Source organism: Festucalex cinctus, chromosome 1 (genome assembly GCF_051991245.1).
Source record: "Festucalex cinctus isolate MCC-2025b chromosome 1, RoL_Fcin_1.0, whole genome shotgun sequence".
NCBI classification, from domain to species: domain Eukaryota; kingdom Metazoa; phylum Chordata; class Actinopteri; order Syngnathiformes; family Syngnathidae; genus Festucalex; species Festucalex cinctus.
Window position 1 is genome coordinate 48217887 of NC_135411.1, and position 24315 is coordinate 48242201.

General features: G+C 39.0%; 1 protein-coding gene across 2 annotated transcripts in view; it reads left to right on the forward strand.

The window, feature by feature from the left end:
* cacna1ha (calcium channel, voltage-dependent, T type, alpha 1H subunit a) overlaps positions 1–24315 on the forward strand; it is a 112198-nt gene that overhangs the window by 39295 nt on the left and 48588 nt on the right. For both annotated transcript variants that reach the window (XM_077539356.1, XM_077539364.1), the window contains exons 3-7: positions 14785–14897; positions 15445–15578; positions 16114–16211; positions 20633–20792; positions 21320–21644. In XM_077539356.1, coding sequence (XP_077395482.1) covers positions 14785–14897; positions 15445–15578; positions 16114–16211; positions 20633–20792; positions 21320–21644 — 830 coding nt within the window. The remainder of the gene's footprint in view (positions 1–14784; positions 14898–15444; positions 15579–16113; positions 16212–20632; positions 20793–21319; positions 21645–24315) is intronic.

Here is a 24315-nt window from a genome sequence, read left to right on the forward strand (position 1 = left end):
AATGCAATTTGATTTAAAAAACAAACAAACCAAAACATCGCCCTTGAACAGTCAGAAAATTATTTGTGGTAAAGCTCAGAGAGCACATTACATTTATACTACAAATAAACACACTTGTGAGATATATATATATATATATATATATATATATATATATATATATATATATATATATATATATATATATATATATATATATATATATATATATATATATATATATTAGAGCTGCCAAACGATAAATTTTTTCAATCAGATTAATCACATCTTAGAATTTTGATTAATCATGATTAATCACTGATTTAAAAAGGCTTTTTCTCCCCAACATATTTTGCCCGCTAAATTTGAAGCGCACCTGTTATGTGTTAATTTTTTCGACATTTAATGTTATGAGGACATATTCAAAAATTTATATCCACTGCACACGCTTATCCTGCTTCTTCTAATCAATTAATTATTTGCATAATTTAAAATGGGGAAAAATGACCTATGGCATATGTATACATTTATTAAATGCTTTGCTTTACTTTAATGCAGGTCGTTATGTTTATTGCTCAAACTCCAACAGCTACCTTTAATGTAACCATCCGCTGTCGGCTAAAAAGGATCATCTGCGGTCAAAATGAATAGTGTGATTAATCTGTGGTAATACAATGATTAATGCGATAATTTTTTGTGATTAATTAATTAGTTAACGCTTTAACTTTGACAGCACTAATATATATATATACATATACATATATATATATATACATATATATATATATATATACATATATATACATATATATACATATATATACATATATATATATATATATATATATATATATATATATATATATATATATATATATATATATATATATACATATATATATATATATATATATATATATATATATATATATATATATATATATATATAATTACTGTAGGAATGAAAGAGTTCTTGTAAGTTTTCTTTTTGACCAGAGGTACAGGGGAACTGCTGCCTGTGGGGAATAACTGAAAAGAGTGATGAAGGGGAAGTGACAAGTCCTCTTTGATGCAAAGCACTTTTCCTTGCACTGTGCAAATGTACGGGTCACAGAGAGGAGCTTTAGAGCTGCCGGTGATTTTTACTGCTTGTTTGATGATTGTGGCGACTTTGTTCTTGCTTTTTACTGTAACCAGCATGTGACGTTGAAGACTACAGTACTATATCTTTCTATATCTATACCGCTGTAAAAAAAAAAATGTATGTTTTTCTGATGTACAACTTAAGGTCCTCTTGCTCAGAAATCTCTGAGCGACTGTGAACACGATTCTTGCAATCTCCTGTGCTTGTGTGATGACATGGTGTCACTACAGATGACTATCTGACGGCCAGCCTGGTGCGTCAGCTTGCAGCATGTAGAACTGGATCTGAGGCTGTCTGCTACTAACAGCAACAGAGTGACTACCGTATCTGTTTCTATGGAAACCTGACTTGAGACATACTTGTGTATAAAATCATTTGACTCTGCATATAGGCAAGCGTCAGTTCCAACTGCACACAGCGACATGTCATCTTATCACATTTGTTCTAAATTTGCTCCATTCACTGTCATCGACAAAGTTCATATCTGGTGAGGCACATACATTACAGTCAGAGTTACTATTTTTTTTGTACATTTTTTCGAAATGCAATACATGTGGAAGGATGGCAAGCACAAGAAACAGAAAAGGTGTTGTTGTTGTTGCAGCCACACAACCAGACCTTTCAGGCAAAGTTTTGTCTTAGTGAAGCTCCTCAACTCACTTTAGCATAAAGTAGTTCCTCCATTAGCACTTAAGGCCCTCACCGAAGATACCAAAAGATGGCACCAAAGCACTCGTTTTTCCTAAATTAAGCGCTACTCACGACAACATATTTCCTTGATAGCAAAATGCCGTAAGATGACATGAGTAGTTTTTTCATTGCCAAGGTCACTTTACTGTAATGTACGAGCACCAAACTCCAAAACTCATTTGAGAAAATTCAACACAGGCATCTTTAGTAAACGGTAGGCCCATGCGACGACAGCAGCTGCAGTGTTGATTTGCTGAGTTGCTAACATGTGTGTTTGTGTGCGTGTAAGAGAGAAGTCTTATTTGCATGATTACATTTCATACTTTAGTGATTTAGATCCATTTTTACATAACTGAGCTGGCGTGCATACAAAGGTTATGGGAGATACGGAGATCGGACAGCATGCTGCCTATCACAAGTTGCAGCCAATAAGAGGACAGCCAGAAGTAATGAATGTATTGTCACTTCCTGTTTGCCATCCTTAAGGTGCCGCATCGCTCTTGGGAAGAAACCTAAACTACCTTGTTTAGCTCTAATAGTGGAAAGACTTGTGAAGAGCAGTGAAGGGTGAGGTAATAGGAAACAATATTGAGGTTTACAAGGACAAAATACTCCAGAAAGTATACACGTGCTTCTTCTAGTTGTGATTTCATCAGGTAGTCAAGGCAATAATGTAATCAGAGTACCATGTTTAGTGTTTACCCAGCTAAATATTAACCCTTGACCTTCCTGTACAGCAGCTGTCTTTGCAACACAATTTGTTTATTGAACACTATGGATAGATTGTCACCGTTTCTATCAAATGAACACTGATTAATTTGAGATATCTCATCATAAAATGGATAGCCTGCATTAGAGTACAAGTCTTCATTAAGATTTCATGTTTTTAAGTGCAATAATGATCTGAAGTTTATTTGATTTTTCAGTGTAAATCTATCTGAATATATCAGTGCATCTTCCCTCCCGTCTACCTTGCTCCTATTGTGATCTGTTCAAATTGAACAGACACTTGAACCCAGGGCGGTGCTGTGTTTTTGTTTAATTGAGATAATTCCATGTACCATAATTAATAACAATTACAAGCCTAGTTGTAATTTCCTCTTGGGATGCAGATTGTAATCAACACCTGCTGGTTTGAGAGAGAAACTAAAGACTCAGCATTGCTCAGCAGGGAAACAAAAAAAATAAATAAGAGAATGCAGTGTTTGTTTGCAGACTAATGTTCTGCAAGTGTGTGGTTTCCATGGAAACACAACCTGAAAATATGTACAAATTCAATTATCCCCTTTTTTCGGATACAGTATTTGCCCTTCACTGTCCCAGATTTGAAGTGGTTCCTTTTTTATGGCAGTCTGCTGCTCTTCCTCACGTTTTCCACAGAGGTGATTCGGAACAGGAAGTTGTGTCTTTGTTGCACACATCGAAGCTTTTTCGCTAATCTGTCAGATTTCAGTTGTCCGGCCATGTGTCTGTCTGTGCGTGGCTGTGTATGTGCAGGGGACGAGTGTGATGAAGAGGAGCCGTTTTGCAGCTTGGAGGAAATAAGATGAAAAGTTTGTATAGAAAGGTGTTATTGTGTGGCGCAGCTTTGTAAGTGGCTGCAAACATCGAGCACGTCTCTCTTTTTCATTCTTTCCTTTTGCAATCTTTTTTTTTTTTTTTTTTGCACCTTCCTTGAGCACCTTTTCTTTCCCTGTATTATCTTATTAAACCTGAGGACTACTTATTCATATTAAAGCAGATGTCCAGGTGCAAATATACACTCCTGCTGTTATGTAATCAGTGTTTGCATCTTATTTTATGGGACACACTAGCATGTTGTGCAAAATATTATATTGCTAGAGCGCACTTAAAAAACATGGAACTGACAAATCACTTATAGTCATTACTGTTGTACTCGATGTTTGCTTAAAATTCCATAGAGTTGTGTCACTAATGTGCTTTTTACAACCTCACACTTGATGAGATGAAAATTTGTAATATACATTGGGGGGAGCAGATGCTTGTTCCAATCATTTACTTGTGATTAAATTCAAGAGTTTTACTTCGTCCCACTTGCAATTGCATGCTCCAAATGTAATTGAAAGCTTCACTAAAATTCTGATTTTGTTAATATGAACAATAAAAAGTTTGTTTAGAATTCATATAGTATTAGTAAGAGTTTTTTTGTTGTTGCTGCTGTTGTTATTAGCAGTGGTGTTTTTGATTAAATGATGGACAATGAACTGCATTTATTAGTACTGAAATTACAACCAGTGACTGCTTGAAACTCACTTAAAAAGGCACATGCTGGTTCACATGGAGTCCTCTCATGAGTCTCACAAGTACATAAAGATCCATTCGAGTGTACGTGTTGTTTTCTTTAAATGTAGCTGGGCCATGCAAATCTCCATATGGTGCCAGGCAGGGCAGCTTACAGTGTTAGCATATGGTTACAACGGATAGACTTGAATGTAATGGGTCATGCGGGACATGTGAGTGAAGTCAACGCTTGGGTTTGTTCTTTTACATCTGTTGGTCTGAAAGTGGAATCAAGTATGTGTATGTTTTGAAATAGTTTTGCATTATAAAGCAAAGGTTTGCATTCAAATGGGTTGAAAAGAAGTGGTTAAAAGCTTTTGCATTAGGACTGACGTATATGATGGGAGACGTGTGATTAAATTATATATGATTGTGCAATGTCTAGACGGAAATGTAATAAAAGCCAGGAAGCATGTCAGATTAAATGCTGATGTCAGTTTTTTTGCTTGCAAAATAGGAAATGTCCACAAAGCTAAAAAGATGTCTGCTTCTGTGATTTCTGCAATCAATGTAATTGATTGGTGTTTGTTTTACCAACAATAGATACCAATTTTTCATTGTGTTTGTGTGAAGGACTTCATGTTTTGAATATTTGTTTTGAGGTCATTAGGGAGGAAAAGAAAGCGTGTTTATCATAGAAAAATGCACAATTTGAAATGCATATTTATGCACATTTATTCATGCACTTGCTGTTTTCTTTCCTTCCCCTCAAACCTCATCACTCATTTCGAATGTTTGGTATCTCACATTATTATGTATACAGCTTTATCTCACTTGTTTTGAAGCACGTGTGTGATTATTGTGACCGTGCGCCAAATTTTCATCTTTTACAAAGGTGTCATTATTCAGCCCGTTTTTACAGAATTGGTTACAAGTTATTCAAACATCAACACACTATAATTACTGTATATAAAATGCATTCAATATTTACTTGAAAATGGCATATTGATTTAAAAATAATATGCTCCAAACCAAGCCCCGTAACTGAACTTGCTTTAAGATCAGAGCAGAGCATAATGATTTAGTACTGAGTGTCCCTGATGTTTTATTGTTTGGCTCAGCTGGACTTTTTCCTCCTTTTTTTATTTTTTTATTTATTTTTCATTTATTTATTTATTTATTTTTTTTAAAGAATATATAACTGCACCAGGCTCATGGCGCTCATGTTTCCGGAACATACAGTATTGTAACTTTTTAACCCATTTCCTACTAAATCCCTTTGAGAACTCATTGTACAGGCACAGAACTGACATGTTACTTCATAATGCATGTTTTATTTTTGAGTAATCGATGATGAAGTGATTAACTCACCTGACTTTGACGTAGGCAACATGGTTCGGCTCCCACTCAGTGTGTGAAAGGTCTCCAAATGTGCCCTGTGATTGACTGGTGACCAGTCCAGGGTGAGGTCTGCCTTTCATCAAGTCAGCTGGGATTGGCTCTAGCTCCCTGTCAGCAGGAGTGTATAAAAAAATGGATTAATTGAGTCATTTAAAAAAAAAAAAAATTTATAGTGACAATACAGTGCTAATGATACTCAATATTTCCATAGTTTTCCGTAGATCTTAAATCAGCCACATGAGACACTTGCTAGTGAAACCTAGCCAGCAATAAGGCAGTCAGCGGCATCTAAACAGATATGAAACACATTAAAGTGGTAAAAATATTTGGTGGTCAGCACTATAATGTGCAGTCCCCTGGAGAGCAGTGTGGCTCCTGAGCAACGATGGAAATTCACTGCAACCCTGCACTCAAACAGCAGGAGCACATTAGACTCAAATTAGACTCCAGCAACCCACAAGTCCCATGAAATATTACAATTTAACAGGATTAAAAGAAATATAGAAGCCATCTCCGCATGCACATGTGAATGCCAAAAAGAGATTATGATGAAAATGTAATGTATCACATTGCAACATGCATGGTGGTACTGTAGCTCATACACACAGGGCGGGGAAAGGGATGGACAGAAGACAAATAGATGGGAAATGGGAGGGATGTGCTCTTTTTTCACCCTTTCCCTTTGAGAATAGTGGGTGAGAAACTAGTTTAGAGAAAGGAGGAATAAGAATAAGGTGAAGCATGGCAACAGTACAGATACAAACTACAACAATATACAGACATTGTTATACAGAAAAAAGCCACAAAAACCTTCAACAAAGCCACAAAATCTCTCTCTCTCTCTCTCTCTCTCTCTCTTTCTCTCTCGGTCTGTGCGGACAGTTTGGACTGCGGCTGGTTACTTAGCAACCAGATTCCTGTTGAAACTGTGTCAGACGTGGAGAGAACATAACAAAATCAAAGTGGCCCTCCTAATAGCTATAATCAGTCACCATGTTTATGTCTGACAGTCTCCTTTGGTAGTCATGTTGTCACCATGACAATACATTGCATCAATTACGTACATACCCACACAATCATTGCACGTGTGGTGTACCAAGTAATTATTGATCTGTATCACCTGTAGTATTATTTGTATTGTATTATATTATATGTATTATAGTGTTTTTATTTTTATCATGTCAGAAATTGTATGGCATTGCTACTTATAAGTTCCCAACTTCCATAGATACAAGTGTAAATAGAAGACAGTAGTTTCGGGACCAAGCCCTGCCATGAATAGTGAAAATCTGTGAGTAATTGACACCCACCCAAAAATGTTTGTAATTGCATATGGATGCCACACGTTGGCGCCAAAGCACTTTCTACTATTAGACAAGGGTGTGGCCTGACTAGATGAAGCTCCTCCTCTTACTTCAACACAGTTACTTGCCATCCGAATGCCACAAGATGGCGCCAAAGTGGTATTGTTATATTTGATGTGGCTGTAATCTCAGAAAAAAAAACAGAAAATTGTGGCGTTTTTAATAGCGGATAATAGTTTCCTAATACCAGACATACAGAGTGTGAATTTTTGTACATTACTTTCAGCTTATCGTCTATATTGTACTGAGCAGCCTGCACAAATTTGTGTGTAGCGCTTTCGTACTTTGCAATTGTTGCATTCCTTTCATTGTTACTGTATGTGGTTGTCATCACACTCCTTGCTACTCACCATCACTGTTAAGCTTCTGTGATTAGGGGAAAAAAAAAAAAAAAACACACTTGTGTGGTGATTAGCTGAAAGCGGGTTAGATTTGTTGTTTCCAAGTGTCTCACATCTGCCTTTTGTCAAGCATGACTTCACAGGCATATTTTTTTCTGCAAATGCTTGAATTTGAAAACAATTTCCCAAAACCTTTTCTTGCATTATATGTTCCTTGAATGATTTTAGTAGGCTATGTGTTATTTCTTTACTTTGATTTTAAATGTCTGTAGTTCTGTTGTTTGCAAATGATTTTTAACTGTGTGATAAAAACAAAGACGTCTTGCCTTTTCTTACCTTGTCTTGTTCTCCAGTGGTCAGACTTAAAGCTATTTTCATAGATAGTCCACATGAGCTTAGCATCAAAATGGGCATATCTGGATTTTAGCGCAGGTGCAAACCTCCTTTAGTGTGTATGTTGGCTGAAAGTAGACATTAAACATTAGTCCTCCAATTAATACGACCACATAAGTCGTTTTTAAATGTGCCAAATTACGACCATGTTATGTATTGAAGTTTAGCAACCGCTATGGGCAATGTAAATAGCGGAAAAATAGTAAAGTGAACCAAGTGTAGTTACAGGGACTTGAACCCATATAGCGTGGCCAGAAGATTAGTGTCTATCTGACTGAGCTAACAGGCCAGTAATTATTTGCATGTTGACTATGTGCTTTGTAACATCAACCATACTACAACCGCAGCCTCTTACAAACCCCAATCATTAGTGTCCGATGTAAAGACATAATGTGTACAACCTCACTGAAAGCCTAATACTAACTCCAGCCATTTATGTTGGTGACAACGAATTGGCATTCATGTCAGCACTAAACACTAAAACAATTACAGGCCTGTTAGTTCAGTAAGATAGACATTAGTCTTCTGACCACATGACCCAGGTCCGCGTCCCATTAGCTCTACTTATGGTTCACCTTATTATTTTTTCTCTACTTACATGATACGATACGATAGGAGTCGCTCAACTACAATACGTAACACTTGGTCGTATTTTGGTGTATGGTAAAACGACCAATATGGTCGTATTGTTGGAGGACGTGTTGATTAGACCAACTAAAAGCCAGTCTAAGTAATGTAACATGATTTTAGTGGATGTGATCGAGGCACGGACTAATTCTGAGCTCCGCAGACATGTGTAGTTAATATCATTGCATTGCATTCATATATACAGTATGACAACAGCATGCAATCTATCATTATAGAAATCAATTCATTGAATGCATTATTATTATTATCATCATCATCTTTAATACAACTTTAATATAATTTTAAAATCAGCTATGGGTGGGGTGTTTTGTTTGTGTGTGGGACACCCAATCGAGGGTGGAAGGTGGTCTCCAATTGCCCACTTAACAGCAGTCAACATTACATCATCCTTATAAACATTGCGTGTCGATCTCCTGCATGGACTCCAGTTAGTCCGTTATGCTTCCGCCATGTTGACCGTGCACCTCTCTTGCACTAAGTTTAAAGAGATCGTTCGGATTTTTTTTACATGAATCTCAATTTCATCCTCACCCCCAGTGTGTGCGATCAGCACTGACTTACCCCTGACAGCGTTCTGTGGCACGAGTTCTGGCCCAGTGTTGGACGAGAGGAAAATTGTCCAGCAAGTTGGCTGGGGTCTCGGAAATAAAGCGTTTTTCTTCTAAAAACTATTTGTGTTCAAAAGCGTGATACATTTGCATCACAATACTCCTTTTCTGAAAAAAGTCAGACGCCATTACCGCCAGCCACTACTTTTCTGTTCGTTCGTATCACTGCGCGTCACCCTGTAGACAGCTAATCGACGCACTGCAGCCAGCTGATCCTTCCGCCTTTGAAAAGACAAACAACTTAGATTAGTGCGCGTCTATCAGCTGCATGCGATGCGCCGCGCAGTGATACGAACGAACAGAAAAGTAGTGGCTGGCGGTAATGGCGTCTGACTTTTTTCAGAAAAGAGTATTGTGATGCAAATGTATCACTCTTTTGAACACAAATAGTTTTTAGAAGAAAAACGCTTTATTTCCGAGACCCCAGCCAGCTTGCTGGACTATTTTCCTCTCGTCCAACGCCGGACCAGAACTGGTGTCACAGAACGCTGTCAGGGGTCAGTCAGTGCTGATCGCACACACGGGAGGTGAGGATGAAATTGAGATTCATGTTAAATAAATCCGAACGATCCCTTTAAGGGAATTAGAGGAGCCACTTCCATTGGCGAGGAAGCTAATCGGCTGTGTTCACTCCCACAATGGTGCAAAGGCTAGTTTCCAACTGCACATATATGAAAATAATTAACGAAAATAACTCCATCCATGCACACAGACTGCATGAAAATAGGCCCTTAGTCTTTAATTTTCCTCTTATATCTTGCAGAAGCACATATCTACTGTAACATTATCATATAACCTAACATGGAGTAACGCATGAAGTCGAGCCAACAGCTCAAGGTCACACTGAATGCCTTTTTCAGGTGTGTTCAGTGTGGGCATGTATGTGTGTGCCACAGTACAAGGCCAGGCCTCACCAGATGCAACTGCTCTATTTCAGGCTTCCTGTATCTCCCCTCTCTCTTTCTGTCCTCCCTTTTATCCTCTTTGTCACCTGCAACACACACCTGCACATACCCAATATGCATGTGATATGACTTGCGCCATAGAACACAGAATTCACATTGACGTGCCATTTTGTTTATGAAAGGGAGCGCAAGCTCGCAGCAGAGCGCAAAGAGAGACAGAAAGGGAATCCTTGTGTAAGTGCGTCACGCCTGCCTCGGCCTCCTCTCCAGGGTGTCGGAGGCGAGGCGGGGAGGTGTGGGGATAGAGAGATGAAAAGAGCGAGGGAGGTGATGTGGGAGAGAGGAGCGAGTTCAGGGACAGGCTGATTTATGAGGTTCTGTTTCTTGCCATCTTTGGGGACAAGCTCGCACATTCCTACATTGTAGCGCTGCGTCCTGGCGATACCGTCGGCGAAATCCTTACAGTAGAGATCGCGGGAGTGACAGCCTGTCTGATTTTCTGGTGAAGTCTTCTCTATGGCAGATGGTTGATGTAAATGAACAATGTTCCAATCACTTACACACACAGCTCAGAGTCTGGACTGGAAACAGTGCCATTATTCATGGCCAGAGAGAAGCAGAGGAGCGCAGAGGACCTTGTTGAAGTTAGTAAAAAAAAGGAACAGGAAACAATGGAGGGGGAGGAAACTGATTCCCAACACAGAACACGAGAGCATAGAAGGGAAGTAAGGACATGCAGAAAGGGAACGCAGCTCATTAGCGGGAGAACGAGGACACGCAGCCCTCACATGGTCCGATGCCAGCTGCTGCTTGTCGGATGAATCACCGATGTATTCTTCAGAGATTGATCTCATCAACAAATAAGTGATGGGCTGCTCAAGTGCTGTGCTTAACTGAATATCTTGGAACACCTTGTGCAATTGTTTTCAACTTCAAAACAAATTGTGTTGTCAGCTCAAACCTCATTAGCGGGTAGTGAATACCACTCAAAGTAGACTAAACTTTGGAGCAGCTGAAAGTCGGTCTAAGTTGTGGCACAGGTGGTGTAGCGTGATTTTGGTGGATTTGATTGAGGCACATGCAGACAGATTCTGAACTCCGCAGAGTGTGGTGGATGTTATCATATTTAATTCATACAGTTGTGCTCATAAGTTTACATATCCTAGAGACATACCCTAGGGGCATGTAAACTTATGAGTGCAACTGTTTGTTTGTTGGGTTGTAGGCATGACATATCTTATTGTAAAGAGTTTCTCTATGACAAATGTAAATAAAGGATTTTTTTTCATATGGGTAGGGGAACAAAATGTGTAAAATTATTTTTCTTGGAGTTTGCAGTGTAGCAGACTAGAGGTGACTCTATTATTGTTCTGTTCTCCTGCAAAGGTTAAAACCAAACTCTTCAGTTTAAGGCAGTGCAGTATTCTGTGCAGCATGTGCACATACACTTTCTCAGATTGACCTGAGTAAGGCGTGTGACCATGTCATTACATCTGATGCAATTGAGTTTGTGCTCGTCTAATAAAAGGGGGATGGACTGGAGCATAAAAAAAAAAAGTGACAGTGTGAGGGTGTAGTTAAATGGATTGCAGAGGAGGTGTGAGGAGCAAAAACTGAGTGAGGGGTAAAAGATTGCGGATGTGAGTGTGAAGTGGGGAGTGAGAAAGGGAAGGTTAAAGGTGAAAGTCAAGCAAAGGTGAGATGAGTAAAATATCTTGTTAACCTTGTTGTCTGTAACAGAACACACTTAGTATTCCTGTCCTGTTTTAAAATGGAAATGGAAAAAGGTCAGCAGATATCTTTTTTTTTTTTTTTTTTTTTTTTTCGAAACAGACTATGACTAATAAATTGCATTCCCTCAGAAATTGTCTGTGGATGTTGAGAGAAGCTGCCTTGCAAAATGCCAAGTAAAGTAAATTAATTGTCCATGAATTCCATGGAAATACATTATGACCCCTACTGGCTGGGAGCAGGTTAGATGCCGTTTGGCGTATATGCCACATTATTACTTTTCTGATCTCATCTTTGATTTAGTTGCAGAATTTGACTTGAATCTATATTAGAGATCACAAAAGGAATACTGTAGTCCTCTATTTCCCAAGCAAGCTGCATACAGGGGAACAGGTAAACGCTTTGGCAAATTATGGTGTAGCATGCTGACATGTTTTCTGTTTTGGACTTATTTTTTACCAGCCAACAACCTCCGAGCTGGAGACATGCAAGTCTATAAACTTTCACAGCTGACTTTGTCAGCTCTAAACAAGCACTTTGTTGTGTTTGTACTTCTGTTGTGGTTTTATGTAATGTAACATTGTGGATCTAACAAACATGGGCATTCTTTACTATTATTACTCAGATGCAGTCAAGCAAGGCCGTGATTCTTTGTTGTAGTCTCTCAGTGGCCCTTCGCTGTTGACTACTAACTCGGCTCTGCTCTCTTCTGTGCACCAGCACTGACCTGACAGCTCAGCTGGAGTGGGCTTAGCATTTGATTGTGCGTGCGTGCTTGGATGCACTCTTTGAGACCTTTTCCGGTGTGTTCTTTGTGTTTTTGTGCATGCATCAACAACAACATCCATGTAAGTGTAAGAGGTCTGTAAGGGAATCATGGCTGTTTTCTCTCATCAGTAGCTGTCTGTGTGTGAATGTTCACCATAACATACATAATTTATTGTGTACATTTAGTCATAATAATTTCAAAATTTCACTAAAACATTTACAGTATACTGCGATTGGCCGGCAACCAGTTCAGGGTGTACCCCACCTACTGCTCAAAGCCAGTTGAGATAGGCTCCAGCACCCCCAGCGACCCTTGTGAGGAATAAGCGGTCAGGAAAATGGATAGATGGATTTACAGTATACTACTGCACATTGGTCAGAATAAACTGATAATATCAAGTCAAACGAAAGAGTCACTGGTGCCGAACAGGAAATGGCGTCAAGTTTAACGATGACTCGACTGGAATTCAGCTGCTTATGGTGCCCAATTTGTTTGTATTGGACAAGGACATAGACACATCTCATTCAATGTCTCAATTGCTTTATTTTATTATGACTATTTGCATTGTATATTCTCACTGAAGACATCAGAACTAAGAAGGAACATGTGGATTTATGTCCTTAACAAAAAAAAAAAGTGAAATAACTAAAAACATGTTTTATTATTTTAGCTTCTTCAAAATAGCCAGCCTTTGCTCTGATGACAACTTTTGCACACTTTTGCCATTCTCACCTCTGGGAACTTCTTCACTACTGTGAGAAAACCATTTCAGGTGACAACTCTTGAAGCTCATCGAGGGAATGCCAAGAGTGCACAAGAAAAAAAAAAAAATCATCAGTGCAAAGAGTGACTATTTTGAAAAAACGAGAATATAAAACATGTTTTCAATCATTTCACCTTTTTTTTTTATTACATGACTCCACATGTGTTCATTCATAGTTTTGATGCCTTCAGTGAGAATCTACATTGCAGCCTATAGTCATGAAAATAAAGAAAATGCATTGCATGAGAAGGTGTGTCCAAACTTTTGGCCTGTACTTGATTACGTTACTTATTTTACTTAATTGTTTACTTACTACTTATTTGACTTACTTTACTTACTACTTTGTTTATACATTTATGTGAAAAGGAGTGAGCCTTTCAATATATCCTTTTATTCTCACTCATGCCCGCTTTCTGTAGCAGAAATAAAAATAAAAAAAAATAAATAAAAAGTGATACAGCAGAAAGTATTGTATCAAGGTGGGAAAGTATGCTCTGAAGCAGTCTGGTAGAGTTTAAACAGGTACGCTTAATGTATTGTTGTTTGAATTGTTAAATGTGTGCAGCTAATAAATGAGACACTCACTTGTTGTGTGTTCTGTAGCTGATTTTGATGAATCCCTGACAGTTTAATTATTAACTAAATGTGTGCAGTGTAATCATTTGATGTTACACCTCAGCTAACGTTTACATTTTCTACAATACCGCGGTTGCAGTGACTAATGACTTAGTGGTTAACTTCAGACATTCCTAGATAAATAAAGTCCCGATTAAATGTTTGAAGCACATACCTGCACATCTGTGGAAATATTAGCTACAATAAAAATATTTCATTGCTCTCGACAGGAGAAAAAAGTAATGGTGAACCACTCGGTGCTCTTTGGCACAGAACTAATTTGTTCAGATTCTCACAGACATAAATCGACCTTAACAAGCGAGAAAAGGAACGCTTCTGTACATGCAAGGCTTCCCTTTCAGCTCTATTCTGCCTTCATAGCTAACACTAGTAGATAGAATTCTGGTCTATTCTCTAAGTGGTGTATCAGATATGGATGTAAATACATGCGAAAAATAAAGGCTAAAATAATATAAATAAATATAAATAAAATGTTTTCAGGTTACAGCACAAATGGCAAAGGAATTGGCCACAGTGCTCCAAAACACTAACTAAATCTTATCCTAACGCTCATTTAAAGGTAAGTGTTAGCTCATGTTGTGTCTCAGGATTTATGATGTATACGTGCGTGTGTAAGTAGGAGAGCTGATGACAGTGGGGAAGCTCAGGAAGTGTTAACTGCAGAGATTAAAGACAACTTACAGGAAACTGAGCACAAGGAGGGCAGCGAATGACTGAACAGATACTTTAAATATTCAAACATCTCATTTTTATTCAGCTAAATCCTTCATTTGTGAAGGAGCGGTTGACCTTACATTGCTAGTGTGGATTCCATTTTAATGATGATATTTTTTTCCACCCGGCGTAGTCCTCAATCCTTACAACAACACATTGTTAATTAACACAACACTTATCAAGATTGTATGAATACTCCCGAGGCTGCATCTCACCTTGACATAGTGGCTCAATTTCAGTCGTTTGTCGATGCACTGTGTAAAATTTAAGCAACAAGTACTACAGGCTTGCTTGTACAAGATTAGCGACCCCCTTCCCAGAGAGTATTGCACATTCTTCTGGGCATTATCCTCAAATAACAACTTTGTACATGACTTTAAACTGCATGCTGTCTACATTCATAATTAGTTAGGATTTTTAAATATCACATAAGTTTGAACCTTAACTCCTCCTTGTACGTGGTTCGAGCATGTGTCCATGTTGGTCATCCTCCTCAACTGCGTCACCCTGGGGATGTTCCAGCCGTGTGAAGATGTCACCTGCCTGTCCGAGTGGTGTCGCATACTCCAGGTTAGTCGTCACATTTTCATGTTGCCTCTATCACCTATACACGCAATTGAAAAACGTGATCAGGTATGGTCCATTACCAAAATAGTCCCCCACTAAGTACCTTTTTCCTCCTCCCATACAGTTTAGTATAAAGCATTCCAGAGCAGATTAGATTGTTCAAAGCAAAATGACTGAGCGGCAAGGCACCATGAGGAGTGACTGTAAATAAATAATGTGCCATTTTAGTCAGACATTACTTTCATATTCTGCCATAAAAAGAGAACTCGTGGTAGTATATTAAACAACTGGCTAAGAGGGAATAAAAGTCCACCCATCCTTTCCCATCACTTGTGTTCCATTTGTTTGAGATGAGCAAGTCTAATACATTTTTTTTTTTTGCAGCAGTAAATCTCCGTTTACTCAGAACACAGATAAAATCACACAAAATTGGAATTATTCCCTGATGTTTCAAACTAATAGAGTCTTTACAATATCTTTCATCAATGTGCATGTAAGTAAAACATGTTACTCTTTTCAGTGTTAAATGCGGCTTCTGCTCTCCCATCAGGTTTTGGATGACTGCATATTTGCTTTCTTTGCGGTTGAAATGATCATCAAGATGGTGGCCCTGGGGATTTTTGGCAGCAACTGTTACCTTGGCGACAAGTGGAACCAGCTGGACTTTGTCATCGTCATGGCGGGGTGAGTGTCCCACAATGTTTCTCTCTGCTGCCCGCAAATTTTCAACTGTAACCACAGTCACTATGACTGAATTACACTGTGATGTCCCTGTGATGTTGTAGAAATTGTTCCACACGAAAGAGGACATTATACAAACAACACACATGCTTCAATACAGTGTTTGAGCCTCGTGGTGTATCCCCATTCTTAAGTTTGTAAAAAAAAAGAAAGTCTTTCCTAGTATGCCTCTTAGATATGCAGTGCAATACTTAGCCTCAACATTATGCAACAAACACTCAGACTCAGTAAATGCTGTTGGACATTTTCTTAAACCTCTTTCAGCACCTGTTTCACAGCTTGTGCATCTTAAAGAAAGCCACTTAAGACCCTAGCAAAAGTAAGGCTTTCACTCAGATTTAGATATACATAAACATACAGAACAACCAATCATTTTTTTAATTGCTAATAGACAATAGCATTATTATGTTTGTAATGACAGCTCTTTTACGGTTTAAGTGCATTCAATGGAAAACCATTCCTGCATGTGTGCCCTTAGTGTGTTGGAGTACTCTCTGGATGGACAGAATGCCAGTTTCTCAGCCATTCGTACTGTACGAGTGCTGAGGCCTCTACGGGCCATCAACAGAGTACCAAGTAAGTCCATGTTTCAACATTTCACCCGGTCGTTTTCATTGGTATATTACTTGATATTAGTGATGTTCAAATGAAACTGGTACCTTGAAGCAAGCGTCAAACTTTCTGAATCACACTGCTTGTGCTTTGGAGCTTGTATCATTCTGCAAGTATCACGTGACCGATGACGTTCGAAGCTTCATACGTCGCAGGATTGACGGCCTGAAACGCTTTGGTGGCTGGTGGTCCACAAAATCAGGAACTGGGCTTTATGTGGTCGTTTGACAGAAGGTCCCATTATTTTCAATGTTGGTTGGCTTCCTCTGGGTGGTGAAGTGGTACTGTCACTTTCCTTTGGTGCAGGTGGCGTAGGTTTGCTTCCCCTCCCGGGAGATCATGTTAGTGTGAGTGAGTGAGGAAAAACACTTTTTGGTTCTCTATTCAAAGCTTCTTATATTAAATGTATAATATTAAGGGTCTCGTTTAATTAATAATTGCTCAATACTGTTGCCACATTGTAACCGAGATCTGGTGCTTTTTTTTTTTTTTTATTACAGTGAATGACGCATATTTTAACAGCTGCAAAATTTAAGAGTGTGAAGAGGAGACACATACAATCTTCGATTGTGAACGTTTTTTTTATTTTTATTTTTATTTTTTATTTTAAAATATAAACTTCTACATAATTCCATGGCCTGCATCCTTTGTAACTGTTCACGCGTACTCCCTTTTCAGGGATTTTCCTGGCTCAAATTGAGGCAGAGGTGGTATCATCCTGACTATGATTGGTGACTACCGATATCAGGTATCAATGCCAATACCAGTCTTATTTCAAGGTATCGGTACTGACGCCGGTGACCGATACCATTACCTGCTGCCCTCCTGAGGCCGTTTTATCACCAGGAACAAGAAATTAGAAATTTTATGAACACAAAGTTGCCATTAACTTCATGCAATTTGAAGGAAAGTAATATATTGGGATATAGAGGTATTTCTTTAAAATCATCTGTCATTTATGGGTGGGGAATTTTATTTACTAGTGGTATCAGTGTTTGGTATGATTATCGGTCAGGAAAAAAATGGTATCGAACATCCCTAATCCTAACCATGTACCATGACGTGTATGTATTCTGTAAATTCAACAGACTCGCTTTCATTTTTTACAGGCAACATATAATTCCATGTTTCAATAATAACAATAATAGTTCCAATAAGAATATGACTATTATCATGTTAAAGCATTCATTTATTTTCAGTCACTTAGGTGGTGAGCAAATAAGGTGGAGGTGGCCGCCTTTGGATTTTGTACACAGGAAAAACCCTGCATTTTTAATAAATATCAACACACACAATCATATTTTATTTGAAAAAACGGTTTGTTTTGTTTTCATTAGCACAGACTTCCGTGAATAATACATGCACTGTATCTGATTTATTTAGACTTCTATTGATGAAAGATAAGTGTGAGTGATTGTTTCAAATCTTTTTCGGCACAATTTGAAAGAAAGCCTCAAAGGTTCAGAAAGCTTCACCCGCACATCTCTACTTGCTTTGCAAAAAAGATCAGTGACATTTATTGTGACACATTTTTTTAATTATCAGCTGTTCCTGGTTATGTTAGTCTACACCCTGACTAAAGATTTCAAGATTTAAACACATTTTTCTGTCTGTCTATGTGACTGCAACATATAAAGGACGCCAAACAATGAGTGACATAAAAAAAAAAAAAAAAAAAAAAAGGTTTAGGGTTTCCCTCATAAAGCTGCTGCCCCCACGACCCGACCTCAGATAAGCGGTCGAAGATGGATGGATGGAAAAAAAACACACACACACACAACACAAACTTTATCTAGCCCAATCAAAAACATTTAGACGAACAAACAAGACCGGTGACCTCAACCACAATGATTGGGGCCAACACTGGACCAACCCCAGTCGAAGGCTGTTGGATCCAGTGCTGTCCCCCTAACCTAGAAAAAGGGCAAAAAATTGAAATAAAAAAAGAAACAACAAATTAATGGGGCAACCGGCGGTCACCGGCCCAAACTAAAACAATAAACTAAAACAAGAAAAGCAACACTTGTGAGGAATAAACAGTTAAGAAAATGGATGGATGGATGGATGGATGGATGGACGGACGGACGGACGGACGGACGGACGGACGGACGGACGGACGGACGGACGGACGGACGGACGGACGGACGGACGGACGGACGGACGGACGGACGGACGGACGGACGGACGGACGGACGGATGGATGGATGGATGGATGGATGGATGGATGGATGGATGGACGGACGGACGGACGGACGGACGGACGGAAGGAAGGAAGGAAGGAAGGAAGGAAGAAAAGATCCAGCATGCTACTTATGAACAGAGCTGGGCACTGTGGAAAAAGAGAAAATAGGTTAAAAATACAAAAACAGACAAACCTCACCACTGACAGCCATGTTGTGTCAAAAGAAAAAGCTCACCTCACTTCTTCACCACTCCCCTATGTATCCCCTGATGACTGATTGTTACCAGGTGTGGATAGTTAAAAGAAAACTGGAGCTCCTAAGCTCCATAGGGAGTGCAGGCTGACCATCAATATTAGTGATGTTCCGATATCGATACTGGTATCGGCAAAACAGTGGTATCGGTATCGGTGAGTACTCACAAGTAACTTGCCGATACCATTAAATCCAACACTAATATAGGATTTTGGATGTAGCATCTTGTGTCTTGCTCGTGCACGACATTCACTGATATGTGACATGCTCACTGCATGGCAATCTAAGATATCCGATTGGCCCTTGAATGCTCTGAACCAATGGCAGGACAGCTTGTTCATGTTGAGGAAAAAAAACCTTAGGTATCGGTACGGTATTGGTATCGGCCGATACTGCAAAGCTGGGTATCGGAATCGGTATCGGGTGCCAAAAAACGGAATTGGAACAACACTAATCAAGACCCCCGTAACAATATGTGAGAGGGTGGTGCCACTTTAAAACTGAAAATGAAATTCCAATTTAAAGCAAGTTGCGTCATCTCTTTGCCGCTAAATGCAACATCTATCATCTAGTATCTTATGCACATGAACGAACACATGTTTACTTTTGGTCTGTAGAGAGTGAACATTCTACCTTCAACCTTATCAAAGAGCTGATAGTTGCCCTAGGAACAATCTTTACAGCAGCCATGGACAATGTGGAGTAAAAATGATGTTCAAGCATGGTTACTGTAGCTGCCTGAAGGTGGTGGTGGCGGTGGTGGGCGGAGGGGGGGGGGGGGGGGGGGGGGTTGTTTCTGGTGCAGGGAGTGGATGAGGGTGACATATAGGTTAGCTAGTGCTTTGCTCACAGCATACTCAAGGTCAGGACAGACAGAAGCAGGCACACTTCCAACCCTAAGAACCCAAGGGCTCATTTCCTCTAAGGTGCACACAACAAGAGAAACCTGACAGATGCTCAGCACCTGCCGATTGTCCCATTTTTCATTATTTTCCTCCTTCAATTGCTATGAAGAGATCAAGTATTTCCAGCCTGTAGCCATCAGTGCTGCCCTCATACACACTTAGCATCTTTGTTTGCCTCTAACCATTTTGCTTCCACTCTGTCTCTGTTTTGGCTTTCTGACTAAGGGGATGAGAACTTGTCATTGTTAGACAGATGTTAATGTGTATTCCCTCTGTAGTTTAGTTACAGTGAGCAATGCACACGGTTTGTCATGCTTGTAAGGCTTCTGCTGATTCTCTGGCTAAATCTAATTTCTTTATTTAAAAAACAAACAAAAAAAACATAGTCACAGTATTATTATCACAGACAGTTGATATATGTTTAGTAAATTGAAGGCTCCAAATTTGCTATCTGTAGTAATATGTCTTTGCCCTGTGTCTTGTATGTCAGATGATCAGTCCAGGCCGACCCCCAGCATGGGGGCCATTTTCAAATAAACATACAGTATGACATTTTTACTAATTTCCTTAAATTTGGGTATCTGCAGCAAAACTGTAAGATAGAAGGATAAATGGACAGATACTTGTAGGTGAATAGACAGACGATATTAATCCCAAGAGGGAGATCAGAAATTTCAGAATGATGATGGGGTCTATGAACATTGGCTGCTTACATTGTAAGGACAGACTATTTGACTCTGATGTTAACTCCACGTGACACGTAGAGATGGATGCTTGACAGATGGACTTAGATAATACCAGCTATGGGGAAGATGAATTCAGATTTATGACAAACTGTCACATTCCCTGTTGTCATTGCTTGTAATTATTTTGGCCGAAGGAATGAGGCTCGCACGGTCGATTGTTGTTGTCAAGGTATGACACTTGGCCAAAATAAGGACACCATTTGCTTCACATACTCTAAGACAGTTTGGCTCCGTTCATGTTTAGATGCTAATGATGCATATTAGAGTATATGATTGACATCTTGTTTCCCATCTCGCAGGTATGAGAATCTTGGTGACGCTACTGTTGGACACCCTTCCGATGTTGGGAAATGTCCTCCTCCTTTGCTTCTTTGTCTTTTTCATCTTTGGGATTGTTGGGGTGCAGCTGTGGGCGGGGCTTCTGCGAAACCGCTGCTTTCTGGGAGCAGATATCAAAACGTAAGTAACGCATGCAGCCTTGTGATACGTAAATGTCAAATCTCCTGCTCCTTCAAGGTTGGGTGTACGGTACTTTAACACTAATGGCCATGAGAAATTTTAGAACAAGCCTTTTTGTTCTGAAAATAGAACAGTGCACTCTATGAACCTCTCGACACACATGTAGACAAACTGTTCCTCTTGAATAGAGTACAACCATTACATGTCACGGGTTCCTCACATGCTCTGCAAATATGATCAGACTGTCCCTTTGCTGTCTTTTCCACGTCTTTCTTACTCTATTTTCTCTCAGTCATCATGTCGCAAAATCATAGATAATGACATAAAAGTTCAAGCAGATTTTCGCAACCTGTATTGAGCAAGGCATATTTTACGCTACAAAAATCACATAGGGAAACCACCAAACAAATATATCACAAAAAGTAATAAAATAGTAAGGATACCATCTCTATTTGTATACTTTGTTTTATGAACATTTATCACATTGCTATTGATGCCAGTGTTTGGTTATTTCTATTCTTGTCTAGAAAATACAACTTGTCAATCAGTCCCTACTACATGTCAGAGGATGGTGAAGACAGCCCGTTTATCTGTTCAGCACCTCGTGAGAACGGTATGCTTCGCTGCCATAACGTTCCGCCCTACACCGAGGCCAAGACCGAGTGCCAATTACCGGCGCCCGACCAAAGTTCAGATGTGAATGGAGCAGCCCCGACAGTGGGAGGGGCCAGTGTAAATGGATGTGTTAATTGGAACCAGTACTACAATGTGTGTCGCCCTGGGGATCACAACCCTCACAAGGGAGCTGTCAACTTTGACAACATCGGCTATGCTTGGATTGCTATTTTCCAGGTAAAACGCGTTAAAAGTGTGTTGTTTCATGTGTGGATGTTATTTATTTGGCACACAGAAAATGAGGCAGCAGAGATCTGCAGTAAGATGCATGTTAAATGAGATGCTTGTCATCCCTATCACCTGGGGCCTTATTTATAAAACGGACGTACGAACGAAGCCCAAAACTCACGTACGTAGAGAAATATTGAGATTTATAAAATCATGCGTAAACACACAGATGCATATATACTAGGGGTGTGAATTGCCTAGTACCTGACGATTCGATTCGTATCACGATTCACAGGTCACGATTCGATTCGATAATCCCGATATGAATTTACAAGTCGATTGTTGCGATTTTTTTTCATTCAAATTTAGAAAATACTAATCAGTAAGCTTGTAGAGTGTAAGATTTATATGAAAATGTATTATTTATTTATCTGAAATTTCAGTCTTATAGAGGTTGTAATCTGTTTCATGTTTGAACAGCATTAAAATAAAATATTAAGGCTTAATGTTCCGTTCATATAACATTCTTCCATGCTCAAGGTGTGAATCCTAAAAAATAAAATAAAAATCGATTCTACCGATTATTGAATCGATTCGAGAATCGCGCGATGTAGTATCGCGATATATCGCCGAATCGATTTTTTTAACACCCCTAATATATACACAATTTCCCCCCATATTAGGCAATTCATATCTACTGATTAATACATTTGCTATTCATAAGCAGCACGTGTCGGCGAATAACAAATCAAAACAATGGACGGTTAGGGAAAGGCAAAAAAGAAGACTAACTTCAGCATGATGCACATTGATTTTTTGTGTGAATAATAAAAAAAGTATTTTAAAAAAATGATGTAGATTATGAAACTCTCATTGGAGAGGTCGAGTCACGGAAGGCCATGATTATTGGGTAATGAGAAGGAATACAATAAACAAATAATAATAAAAATAAATAAATAAGAATATGAAGAAGAACAACAATATGGTCTGATACCAAGGTGAGCATAACAAAATAATTTCACTAATTTTATTGTCTTTAATGCACTAGAAAAATTGACTCGTCAGGGCAGAGGCAAAAATTAGGCGATCAATAGGCGGCCTCATTATTGTTATTATTATTAGTATCAATTAATATTCCCAATGTGTTGCTTATGGATCTTCATCCAATATCACCACAGCTTTGTGGAATGCATTGTGAACATTTAAGACAGACTTTATTGACTTGTTTCTTTGCTTTATTTATTTATTTGCAGGATAAAATTCAAGCTCCATAGCAAAGATGCTCATACCTGACTATATTTTTCTAGCTAATTTGTATCCATATTGTCTTGTGTCAACATCCTAGTTTTATTTAGTATATTGTACTGTAATAACATTTGTGCCGATGGGCGAGTGAAATTACTGTAGGCGCGTATGATTGCGTGCCACGATGATGTCATGCGTGCAGTGTGTGTCCACATTAGTTGTCATTAATCTGATTTGTTGCATGAGGCTTTTTCAAGATAGGTGATCAATGAGAGAAGACGGGCGCTCAAAATGTTTAAGTTTATTCGCATGCTTTCTGCCCCGCTGCATGCTTGTGACGTCGGAGCAAGTCTGGAGCGAAACAAACATAAATGTGACCCAACATCCAGCATACATGATGTTTGAGGAATCGAAATGCACCACAAAGCTGTTTGTGTCACTGTTTTCCCATTTCTCTAGAATGTGCGGATTGCGTACGGTACGTACAGACTTGACGTGGCGGCGCACGTTCAGTTTGTTTTCTATAAATACCAACTTTGGTGTAGAAATGTTCGGACTTAAAGTTTTGGCCTCATTTTGATCGTGCGCAAGCTTTATAGATGAGGCCCCTGGTTTATTCAGTCTGAATCATACATACATCCATTTTCTACACCACGGGGAGTTGGAGGCTATCACAAATGGCATTGAGCAAAAGGTAGAATATACCCTGGGTTGGTTGTCTGTCAATCGCACTGGAAACTGAACCTGCATGACCTGCTGATTACGGCAAATGTACCATTGCACCATCAGTGACACCAGTCATAATCAATAATATGGATTTTTAACGTGCACTTCTTCCAAGCATAAACTGCACTGGGTTGATTTTAGATGTGTATTTTTAGGAGTCATTGTTTTCAGTCAAGTTAACAAACAATGACCCTTAGCATCACATTTTACCTCTTGCTCAAAATACAGGATGCACTGTAGTGTGTGATGGATCAAGAGTTCACATGCTGGGGTCAGCAGCCATTTACAAATGGATCAATAGTCTGCTCTGTGCAACACATGCACATTTGTGGCAGGATTTAATGGACTGACGCTTTGGTAGCTTCAGTATTTATCACCTTTAAAGGAGTTCAAAAGTCGACACTGCACCAATCAGTGCTTCCGTCTCTTCTTCAATAACCAGTGCCAGCTTTCAGTGTGTTACCCTCATGCAGATGCACAGTATCACGATATACAATTTACTTTACTCACATGGCCTGACAACAAGATTTACACTCATGTGCGCTCAAGTAAGTGTTGTTTTCTCTAGCATGTCATTTTGCAGTGTGTCACAAAAATATAACATATTTGTTCTCTGTAACAAATTATTATAGTGGTGGCGTTATTATAGTTTTGCATGAGAATTATGAGTCATTGACTTAAAATGATGCTCTCCAATTTCATTGAATTT